General features: G+C 43.0%; 1 protein-coding gene across 14 annotated transcripts in view; it reads left to right on the forward strand.

The window, feature by feature from the left end:
- Positions 1–12,430, forward strand: part of LOC114847693 (interleukin-1 receptor accessory protein-like 1-A) — a 115,914-nt gene that overhangs the window by 36,388 nt on the left and 67,096 nt on the right. For 13 of the 14 annotated variants that reach the window (XM_055505071.1, XM_055505069.1, XM_055505067.1 and 10 more), the window contains one exon: positions 1,892–2,032. The exons of the other annotated variant lie outside the window; for it this stretch is intronic. Coding sequence is in view for 1 of the 13 variants with exons in the window: in XM_055505077.1 (XP_055361052.1) it covers positions 2,017–2,032 (16 nt within the window). In the remaining 12 variants the exon portion in view is untranslated. The remainder of the gene's footprint in view (positions 1–1,891; positions 2,033–12,430) is intronic. 14 annotated transcript variants of the gene reach the window in all.

Here is a 12,430-nt window from a genome sequence, read left to right on the forward strand (position 1 = left end):
GGGCTTTTTATGTACTTATTCTTTAGTAAGTTTATTTTGTCCATTGGTGGCCACTATTGGGGTCATTACATCCCTTTATTCATCCTCTGGCTCTGCTCATTCGCTCTAGCGACTCAGTCTTGCTCTTGCCAGCTGCTAACACATTATCGCGGTACCTCGTTAGCCAGCGAGCGTCACCCAGATTGATGTTTGGCAGTGTAATTTTTTTACTTCCTATTAGTGGTACATTAGTGGTATCATTTTTTATGTTCCACAAATAACCGTGTGCCATGGCATGTCATCCTGTGAGACTAAATTGTTGATAATTCACTTTTGCCTTATACAATTTCCTGTGTGCTAAGGTACAATAGTGTAGCTGTTGATTCAACTATGTGGCAGTATGGCTCTATAAAAATGCACAGGTACATGTAGCAGGCAACTGCTTTGGCTTTGCTTTTGCTGGCTACTGCTCAAACAAAGGAGGAAAATGACAGAACTACACAAACATAAATGTGAAAAACGAGTAACAAAATAAAAAGAATGAAAAAGATCCACATTAAATGGATAAAATGCAATGAAGGCAGACAGGATGACTGATTATGATGAGAAAAGCAGGATGTGAGGATGATGGTAAAGAGAAGAAACTTGTGGAATTAAACATTATGATGAAGTGTAGTGGTTATGACACAATACAGAGGAAAAGGACATTAACATTACTTTGAATGTGGGTTATTTTCTTTCTTGGACCTTCTACTCATGCTTTCTAACTTTGCTCATACAGTACAAGTGAGGGGAAAATGTAGAATATGCCGTATCATAATTAGATCAAAGCTGGGTTTAGAGCGATATCTGTGCTTGTGACAGGACAGCAGCTGCTCTGAGAGACGATGACGCACCAGAAAAGGGCAAACATTGTCCTGACAATGGTGAACAGCTGCTCCGGAGCGTGACACCTGTGCTCCTGCCCACCGCCATGTCGGCCCTCGCCGGTGCAGACTTCCGTCAGGCCGTGACACGAGCGTCACTGCAAATGCTAACAGCGTGTGTCACAAATCAGCAGGCTCACGCTGGAGACGCCACGCGAGCGTGGTGACGGTGTGGGGGGGGGCATGCGCTATCTGCGCATCCGTCCTTTTCATTCATTCTGCAAGGTGGAAGGCTCAATCGGTGGCATCTGTCTTACGCTGCGTTTGCTTTAGAATTTAACCGACTCGCTGTGACAAACCGTCTGGGGCGAGCGTCAGATGTAGGAAGTCGGTCTGTGCGTAAGCAGATAAGACGGATAAAATCACAACATGAGAGAAAACGGGGCAGCAGAACAGTGTGAGCTAACCATTCAGGACAGTACGTTCATTTATTAATTTCCTTTGCTCCCTTGCTGTGATCAGTTGGACACCTCGCATCTGTGGATCATGCTGATTGGTTGCTTAGTTATTGTGGAGATTGCCAGGTAACTCGTGGCTTACAAGTAAAGTTTCTTAGCAACAGTGAGTGTGTAGGTGTTAACAGGCATTTATCAATTGAAATCTCTTCATCACAAATGCCAGGGGAGCTATTTGTAGCTGGAGTTATTAAATGCTCTGTCTTCAGTTTAATTTGAAAAGTTCATGTTTGAGATGAGAATTGTCAGCTAGTTTTCTAATTCGACACCAAGACAATGATGCAACAGATGTCAAACTAAGAAAACCTGGCTATGAAGCTTTTTACTCTTACCCACATAAACAATGATGCAAGGTCTAAATACTTGACTACCACATGCTGTTTGGGGCTGTCAAACAGTCAACAGAGCTGGTACTGTGTCGCATTAAAGCCTCTCTTTCTCTTTATTGTTGCTCCTGAGAGGTTTTACTTGAAACTGTCAGTCCAAGCTGAGCCTGACTCTGAGTGATGCTGACTTCTCTTTTGCATTTAGCTCCTCGTACGTCGCAGACACTTCTCTGTGACCCTAAGGACCCTCTGAGGCGGTCAGGCCTGAGCGTTAGCGGATGGTTACGTTCCGAGATCCTGCTGCTTCCATGGCAGCGAAACCCATAGAGCATGAGAGAAAGTGCAAGTAAGGCAATAAAAACTGAAAAACACCGACAAGACACTCTCTCTGTGCTAACAAAAAAAACACCCACTCACCTGGAGTGGTGCTTCAGAGATATTCCTCGGCAGGCCTTCCACTCGTTCTGCGAGGCTGTCAAGTCATCACAGCTCAGCCTGTTCCCATGTTTTTCCCTCAGGACCTCCCATTTGTTATGTGAGTGGTACAGTATAATCTCAGTGTTGGAATATGCATATTTGCTTGATTATACGTTTGTCAATGACACTCGATGAAAGAAACGCTGCAGAGACGTTGGTATTATGAATCTTTTTAGAACACGATTGTGGATTGGCCGTGTTTACAGGGATTCCTCCAGTTCATTTTGTTTCTCGTCGCAGGAATCCTCCCGATGATAAAATGATATGAGGGATTGTATATAAATTGAAGGTGTTAGAGTTGGAGACAACTCTCTTTCAATAAACCTGTCTTCATGACTGAGACATACCTGTCATGTGTAAATTGATTTGTGGTCATAAACTGCAGAGGCTTGTTTTAGATTGACTCTCTGTGTTCCGCTGCCTTCTCTTCTCCAGCTTCCCATGTCCTCCATCTCGTTTTAGAGCTGTCCAACTGTAAATCCGCTGTTAAATGTTATGGGATTACCGCTGGCTGTGGTGAATTCCCTCACCTCCATCGACCGTGCGACACAGAAGCATATCTCACACTCTGCTCACAAACATGTTTTTTCGCCCCAGTTATATTGGTAAGTGATTTAATCCAAAGAATATCAAGGAGGCACAGGGACAGGGCACAGACACAGTGTATGGAATAGTTCAGATACTGTATCAAGGACACGGAAGTCAAAGGACTGGAGATGTTAAATTCCTCATATTGTGTGTATTAGTCTTTTCTTCTTCATATGCCCACGGGAAGGATTTACCAGGTATGTGTGTGACTAGAGTGCTTGGCTGCTTGGTTTTCTTCCCCCCATTCACAAGTACTAAAACACAACCAGACAATTAGGCCTGTCCCTGACACCCAGCTGTGTAATTATCTACATTAGTGGTACTAAGTACACGTCTAAATCATAGGATTGTCTTGTAAGGCAGCGATTCGGAGTCTAAGTGAGAGCAGCTCCGTTTGCTTTGGTGTTTTTCAGGATTGCGTTGTAAAAGAAGTATAAAAAGCTTATCACTTTCTCTGTAGATTTTAAATGTGGGTGTTTCGACAGCTGCTACTAATTTTAAAAAATGATTAAAAACCCTACTGCGTGGCATGTAGGATGTGTCCCTTTTTAAACAGATGGCGCAGTAAGATTTGCACATATGCTAATTGACTCTGTTGATGTTGCCTGGGTAATGCTTTGAACTTTCCAAATTGACGCTTAAAGTATTTTAAACTTGTTTGTTGCACTGCTTTGTGTGGACGTCTGCTGTTATTTGGATGCGTGTACCACCTGGCTCATTGCTATATGTAGTGTTTGGCCGGCGGACACCTGTGGAGTTTGTTGGGTGCATGCGGCATCCATGACGTGTGAGGTGAGTTAACAAATGCAGATTTATACATAATCTACTACAGATGTATGAATATGACTGAGCACCTAACTTGCACGGAGTGAGCAGCTGCCTGTCAGTGCTTTAACGTGAGAGCCTGGCATCTCGTTGGCCGTTGTCTGGCCTCGTTGTTGAAACGTGTCAGCGCCGGTAATCTTGCGGTGTGGGAATTGTGGGAACCACACAATTTCACACCACCTGCGAGAGGAAACGTAGTGGTGTAATCCGGATTATAGTTCACGCTACTACTAGCTGAGCATCAGACTTCATGTCACGTGGCTTCTCCTAAGGTCTGACTAAGTGCCCGGTCCGAAATAACCGGCACTTAAAATGCTAGAAATGTGCATGGGTAAACCATTAGGACGCGCTGTGTTCCTACTGCTAATACTTTTCTAATTTCTGTGAAAAGGAAAGCCAATATCTGCTGAAGTTAAACATTAATGAAGTGTGCTCTCATTGATTTTCGCCAGGCCGACGCTCTTGTCTCGTCTGCCCTCTACTCTTGAGGTGATCTGTTGCACATAAAATAGCCTTTGTAGACTTTTGTAGGGACAACTTTCCTTTCTCTAGAAAAAGTGGGAATCAACCCTCAAACTTATACATCTACACATATTATTGTATATATGCAAATATTTAAATACCTGTTATATTTCTTTATAGTGGTTGTCTTTAACTGTTTTCACAAAAGCCGGTACTTTAACCACAAGTAAATATAAATAAATATTTTTAAAAAATTGCTCCTACTTCTACAAATGTTAAGATATACTGTAGCTCTTGATGAGTTATGGTTTACATTAATTACTTTGAAAATGAATAACTGCGTTTTGTTAGCTGACATCATGCTCTTTCTTACTTGCCTGTTGTTTGTTCTTCTTCTTCTACACTCTGTAAAAATTAAGGCTTACAATTGTCAGGTCAAAGCACGGCCACTGTATTTATGGCTCCCTATGACCTCTGCTTTAATATGTCATCACAAACGAGGCAGAATGGAGTGCCTGATGACAAGGGGCATTTTTCAGCGCTTCCTGTGTTTCCCCTTTGTCGCTGCTCAAGGTCTTCGCGCTCTTCTTTTCTATGAAGGAATCAGCCAAGGACACAGAGGTGCTCCCTCTGTTTGTCTGGGGACATTTTAAAGGGCAAACCAGGGAAAGTAGCTTGACAATACACTTCATGAATTAAGAGATGATCAATCTTTCATCAGCGTTGGGACTGACTTTTCATTAATGGAGTCCTGTGGAGTTTCAGCTCCTAATTACCAGACACACGAGTCCCACGGGAATATTAATTATACAAACTCGAAGTAAGCTGCCGATCCGTCTCTTAATGTGCCTGCAAAGATAGGTATGGATGTCATCACCTGCGTCTCTGAGTTGTTTGTCACTGAGTGTGAGTGTGTGGGGGGGATCTTAAGATCATTTAATCCTCCCTCTAGCTGTCCACATTGCAGTTATTCTTTATCAGCTGACTCCTCTTGAAGATCCTTTCAGATGTGGCTACATTTTGAAAGGTGGTCATATTTGATAAAAACGAAATAATCCTTTATTCATCCTCAGGCATTAATTCTGAGAAATAAGTCAGAATCATATCTGTTTATCTTTCAATAGACATTTTTCTGCCCTGGGCTATTTGTTTGATAGGACATATATAAGCTACAGTATATGCGTTTGGACCCCTTTGGCTCCTCTCTTTTCAGTCCTGCACTGGGGATGTTGCATTTAGTTCAAGGTCGTAGATGGGAAAGAAGTAGATAAATAAAAGGGTTTGTATCATTTTCTTATGTTCAGATACACCACTTATTACCGAGCACATCCCATGGATCCACCACATCTTATAATTACATCATTCAGACTTTTATGGCTCTGCAGTAAAACATTTTATAAATGCCTTTTATGCATGTGAATAAAGATTCTTCAACCCACAAAACAAAGTCAATAGCTGGTCACCAGAAATTTGACAGAATAATTGAATTGTATGTATTAATGCATGCAGTCGAGTGTTCAAGTAGCCGTAGTGCAGGTTTCAGCACCTACAGTATGTTTGCTGCGGGTGACCTTGCTGTTTTTGAAGAAATAAAAAGGTGCTGTCGACTGGTTAGAAAGCACTTGAGTCACTTCAATCAGAATCAGATTCAGATTCATTATCAGAATTGTTTTTATTTGCCAGGTTTGCACAAGACAAACAAGGAATTGCATCCTGTCTGACTTCGTCTTTTCATAGCCTCATACCGAATGTGTGACTACATGCTCATGTGCAATTTAAGTATTGTGTAATATATAAGAAATGAAGCTTTCTATGATGCAGGGTTAGAGTTATTAAATCGATATATGATCTCAAGACAAGTTATGACACTGGAAAAGCTTATGGCTCAGGATGTGCAGACCATTGATCTGTGTGGCCTCTCCAGGCCTGGTCCCTGCCTCCCCCACCACCCTCCCTCCCTCCCCCCGTGCCTTTTCTGATTAGTGACAGTAAAAATTGACTTTCTGTCCGGTCACAGAGTTATCAGTGCACGTTCTGTGCATTAGGTTTTACATTACTGTGATGCTGGGCAGATTTAGCAATTTTTTAATGAAAGAGCCCCTGAAATGACTCCAGCAACCTTCTCTAGGCAGCTTGTGATTATTATAAATCAAAACTCGGTGTATTCAACCTACACAAGGTTTATTGTATTTTTCTAAAAATGATGCCTACAGGTGCAGCTGTCTTAAATTGCTGTCTGGTCTGTGAGTGGATTTTGTCTGTTCCAAATTCACTATTTATCTGCTTTTCTACTTTAAATACGAGATCAGATCTAGAAATGAATGGAAAGAAGGAAATTAGTTTAAACCAATCTGGACTTTTAATTTGAACCTATAAAACATTTTTTTGCATGACTTTGCAAAGCCTTTCCATTATTCACGGTTGATTCTTGGATTGACCTGTGGGTCACACTTTTACTGCTTTTACTACGCTTTAACCTGATTCTTACTACTGATCCTTTTGATGTGCTCACCTCCTCTGTGTGGAGGCTGTTGATTACTCTCACCGTGCTCCCTTTTCCTTCACCACTATGTTCTTTGGTGCTGCTTAGTACCTCACTGACTTCGCTTTCTTTTCTTTCATTTTAAATTGTCGCACATGGTTTGTGTAATGATTAGCCTTTGTCCTGGAGACAGCTGACAGATATTCATGGAAATTGAGAGACATTTCATGTAAAACCCAATCCAAAAACCACAAGTAGTTATTTAGGGCTTTTGTTCAAACAGTTCCACAGCACTCACCTGAATAACTGACTGACTGTCACACGTTCCCGTGTCCCCATGTTCCATGTTTATCTGTTTGTAAATAGCATCAGAAAAGCTGAAATTATGAACATTTGTTTATTCTTTATTCTAATTTGGAGTGGATTGTGTTAGTGCATTCTGACATTTTGCTAGATGTTGGCCTAGCATTAAAGTTGTTGTTTGCGCTGCACGTGGTGCCGGATGTTTGACCTTTTCAGCCTCTGTTACATTCAGACAGGCTGCCACTTGCATTAAAACAAGACCGGGGCGGAGGTTAGTGGGCTGAGTTTCCTTCATGTACCAGTCAGACAATGAAATCCAATTGTGAAATGATGGAGTGTTTGTTTAAATCAGTTAGTGGGTGCTTGAAACCCACACAGTGGTTTGTAATTCTTATGTACCAGATCTCTGTGTGATGGACAGTGTACATTGATCAACATAATCCAAATATGTCAGTCCTATGCCAAGGGGCTGTCCTTTGGTGAGATGTGTCAGAACTTTTAGCTGTTGGCTACTATCACTGCATTATCGGGATATGATTGAAGCAGTTGATTGTTGGTCCCTTCCTCTGTTATTTAGTCAAATGAATCTTACCTGGAAGTTTGAGTTGTGGCATCTGGACTCTTTGTCTTACGTTGAAGCATTTTACTGCTCAAGCAAATGGCTTCATTGGGTTTAATTTAGCTGGAGACCACAAATCTATGCTCCAGGTTGGTTTTACATCACACTTGCTCTGAATAGGCTCATTAGGTGAATGAAGCATGTGGTTGTAGATGTGGCATTCACACCTCCTACAACCCCTCGACGCGCTGATTCTGTGGCCTGTTGGTACTGTACTAACCATCTCCATTCAGGTTTTCATAAACGTAACACACAGCATGTTAGGGGCTGTGGTGTGGCGCCTTCGTCGGTGCGGCTGAGTGATTAAAATGTGATCACTATGGATGCTTGGACATTGCAGTGTCCAACAGCCCTGAGGTGATGTGCCTAAGGAGCATGAGGAGTGAGCAAACCCATTAAAGTGCTGCTCAGATTTACACAGCAGTTAAAGCTAAACTGCAGGTCAGAGCTGAGTGGGCTTCTGGAGTGCGTGTACCAGCATAGACGCACACACAGCGGCACCTGTTAAAGCGGGCCCCGCTAAACACAGCCCATGCACATTCTTTACAGCCAAGAAAAGGTCAAACACTGCAACTGTGGAGGCTGAGCAGTGAAGGTTGATGGTGGAAAACAAGGTGTATGCATCAGGTTACTTCTCCATCTCTCTGATCCTCACCCCGTCCTGCATCGCCCTGTATGCTGCTACAGAGAGGAGGATGCTGATTCATGCTGGCAGAAATGGACCAAGCTCAAGGCAGGGGGGAGACGGAAAGAGAGGAGGCCCTAAAAAGGGCCTGAACGTGTGAAGACGGATCCTGCCAATACTGGCCATAAAACTTAAGCGACAGCAGGCACAAACCCATGAATCTGAGTGGGACAGGATTATGGACTTCGTTATGGCAGAGTTCGGATAATTTTGAAATGTCGGGGGGGGAAACAATGTGATCGCTAGTGAACATTTTACCGAGCTGGTCACTCATGAACGTGTGTGGAGCACACAGGGAAATAACAGAAAACAGAATCCAGTTGCCAATGTGATTCCCAGGAGACATATTTGTTAGTTCGGTTCTATGTAAATTTAATTTCTAGGTCCATGATTATGTTAGATGGGATGGCGGTAATCCTATTCTATTCTCATTTTAAGGTTAAGTGTGACGTTATTCTCCTTTCAGGCTTCTTGCAGACTGTTCAGAAGCTCAAGGCTCCTGTGCCTGAATTGACTAAACAGCTTCTCAGCTTCAGATCCAGTATCACAGCATTTTATTCTTCCTGTGTGGGACTGCACTGTCTCTTATTGAAAGAGCCACCTCAGGTAGTTTGATGATGAAGTGCATATAGATTAATGTGGCTGTTGATGGAACATCCAGTGGGAGTGTGATTGTGAGGTGTTTCCAGCAGCTTGTCTTCTCATCTAAATCTTCTGAAACCTCCTACAAGCCCACCGGGAGACATGAATATACAGCCTGCCAGAAGAAGACAATAGAAAATAGCCAGAAGAGAGTATCTCATTAATCTTTGGCTCACTTTGTTGAAGCCATGAAGTTATCTTCTCCTCAGCTTTAAAAGTAGATTTAAAAGAAAAACAAGTCTTGTGAGCTTACTGTATGTGAGCAATGGCAGAAAACGAAAGCACAGAACTACTGTAGCAACTGCATATCTGAGCACGTCTAATTATGTTTAATTTTTCAGCCACTTTAGTGTAATTTTGCTTCACAGACTGACGTTCCAAACAGCTACTGAACAGTTTGTATGATGCTGAGAAGATTGCAACAAAGCTAAAAGTGAATTGCTGAAATAAATCAGAGCTAAAGCTAAAAAAATAAAAAAAATATTTCCCTTTATTAGTGATTTTGCAAAGGCAAGATCAGGTTTTTACACGCCTTTATGCATGACTCTGTTTCTGTCAGCAATCTGGAGCTGGTTCAGGATGAGCGGTATCGTTATGATAGCTCCAGAACGCAGTTATGTGATGCTGTTTAAGTGTTTATGGTGTTTACAGTATTAAGAAGCAGCAACCCAGAGTTTACCTACAGAATGCTGGAACCTAACAAACTGCAGTTATTTCTGAGACTGAGAGATGATGATTGAAAGTATTTGAACTAAGCCAAACACAGACTAACAGCCAGTTGCCAAAATCCCAGCCTTTCCCTTTTAATTCACGTGTCAGCTTACAGTTTCCAGCGTGTCAGCGACGAGGCCACTCGCTCTTTTACTTTAAAAAATGTTTCTCCTTGTCTCTGTGTCTTGTGTTCCTGCTGTGACTTGCTGAGCACAGCCTTGATTCGGTTAATGAGAAAATGCACAGCAGGAGCTAAGAAGAAGAGAGAATTACAACTTGCTGTTCTAGATTAGAAATCTATAAACAAGCCTCAAGAAGCAGCTCCACTTCCTGTGTTCCTGACACCAAAGCCTGCCTTACCCTTGAAAAGTGAACAGGAGCAATGAAGAAATGTAGTCACCAAGTAGTTTTTCTGCTTTCCCTCCTCTGCACTGCGTCTGTTGACTTAGACGTTACCTTGAATTGCAAACATTGTGTGCTAATATAGCGTATAATGTGACACTAAATATGCAGATCTGTACAGCGCAACATCTGATTCCACATCTGAGTGTCAAAGTGCCATCTGTGGGGTCACCTGGTGGCCCCGGTCTGATGTCGTGGCGAGTGCCGGACAGAAACATGCGAACGAACGGAGGGAGGGAGGGGGAAACGAGTGGAAGAGAAGGAGGAGAGCGAGGTCACAGCTCCGCTGGACGGTATGTTATTGTACACAGGCCTCCACTGAGCACATTTAAATACAGAACCGAACCTTTGTTGGAAATTAAATAGTTTGGTCTGACTAAGCTAGAAAACTTTGGAAGTGAGTTTCTGCTTGGAATCTGAATCATCAGCATTACATTACAACTCCCAACGGAAAATCAAACACACATATGTATTTTCAGCATATTTATGTTACAGTGCTTCGCCTTATATTCAGTACTTCTCCTACTGTATGTTGATAAATTATGCAGGCTTTTTGATGCAACAGATGCAGCTTTATGAAAGTGTCTGTCAAAGACGTCTTCATCTGAATATTGAGTCCGCTTCACTGCGCTGCTGTCAGGAATTATGGCAGAAATGACGACTGAGAGAATGATTGAGCAGGAACAGAGGAGGGAGAGGAGGCGAGTGTGATGAGAGGCCACATCTGTGCGTTATTTGTGTAAATGCGCGGCCATGTTGTGGAGTCTAGTTTTATCCTGTGTGAGGACCATGTTTCTGACAGACAGAAGGTTGGAGCTTGGTTTTAGGGATATAACCAAGATTCCGTAAGGGTTGAGAGAACGCATTAAATGAAAGCGTGTCCTCGCGACTATGGGAGGAACCCGGTGTGTTTGTGTGCTGTGTTTGTTTGCGTGTGGGGAAATTGGATGACAGCGCGTTTGTCACTGCAGTCGCACTCCACCGCTCTGGAGTGGCACTGCAGATGGATGTCTCTCAAATGCTTCAGTGACTCTGCCAATTCACCAGCGCCAGCAGATGCTGAACGCAGACGCACGCCGTAGCTGCAATTTGCCTAATTCAGGAGCTGGAGGAGCCTCTTCTTAGAGCAGCCTCGCAGGACGAATCCGCGGCTGCCGCTTCACCTCTTTAGCGGTGGAGGGAACGGAGCGCCGTCAAATCAACGCTGACATTTGCTTTTAGCCCAGGAATTTGCTCCGGTGATTTGTTCACCACCCACTGTAGCAGCAGGTCAGCATTTAATAAACCTGTTTGTTATATGCAACAATATAACATTTACATTTTCCCCATATTCTTCTTTTATTGTATCTCTCGTCTGCAATGCCCCAAGAGTGTCGTAACATATTACCTCGTTTTTCCCCCTTTAACAATGTGCATTGAAATAAAGTGTTCTGTATTCTTGCCTGATGCACTTTAAAGGCTGAAGTAAACAAACTTTCCAAACACACCTTGACTTAGTTTTCAAGTCTATTCAGTGACTTTTTGTCTCCTTTCCCGATCACCATGGCAGCTGATGAAAAACATTACGGAGCAAAAGGAGAGAGTCTTTGAAAATAAAAAGGCTTCTCGGCCACACAATGAAATTATGTAAAGTAGTTGAAAGTGCTCTATTAATTGTGCAGCTCTGCCATGTTCTCTTGAGTATTTGCATAGATGTATGCAGGTAGAAAAAATACACTTATTAACACTTTACTTTCAATCACCTTTGCAATATTTTTATATAACCATACATTAACAGAATAATTCATCACCGCTCATTCATCTTGACAGGCTGGAATAAACTTCAAAATCACCTTAAGGTGAAAAGTGATCCGTTCTATGCTGGTAAGCAATTTGTCAGTCATTTGCTTTCATTTCATGACCCTCTCAGTATCTCATGGGAAAAGAACGGCCCAGTGTTTGTGCCGTCATGTGTCTTTCTCCGAGCAGCCGCGGCTCCACATTTGCATGCTCCGAGCAGCCAGGTCCCCAGCGCTCGCTGTGGCCACCACACTGGAACAGATGTCACACCTGGTTTGTGTGATCTCTGTTGTTAGGGTGACCTCATGGTCTCTAAGCAACACGCCTGTCTCTTGGCCAGCAGTGGCCCCTGCACATGCGGCAGCATGTGTGTGCTGCAGTCCCTTCACATGCTTGTGTTTGTGCATCTCCTATCGCTTCTACTTTCCCCTGCGTACAAAGTGTTAGTTGATTCAGATGGAGCAGAGGCAAAACAGTCCAATCATGGTTGCACTGGTTGTATGTGATGTATCCCACAGAATAATGGAGCCTATATGGAAAAGGTGCAGCCGCATTAGATGCAAATACAGTACAACATCTGGCTTCTCCACATCCCCCTCAAAGCCCTCTAGACATTGATGGTATTCCTGGTTGTCATCTTACTCTTACTAAGAAAGCCTTGGAAATCCTTTCTCCCGGCCCTCCACCCCCAAAGACACACACACACACACACACACACACACACACACACACACGGTGATACAACACTAATCTGCCTCTCACAGTCTCT

The sequence above is a fragment of the Betta splendens genome, chromosome 21 (genome assembly GCF_900634795.4).
Source record: "Betta splendens chromosome 21, fBetSpl5.4, whole genome shotgun sequence".
NCBI lineage: Eukaryota > Metazoa > Chordata > Actinopteri > Anabantiformes > Osphronemidae > Betta > Betta splendens.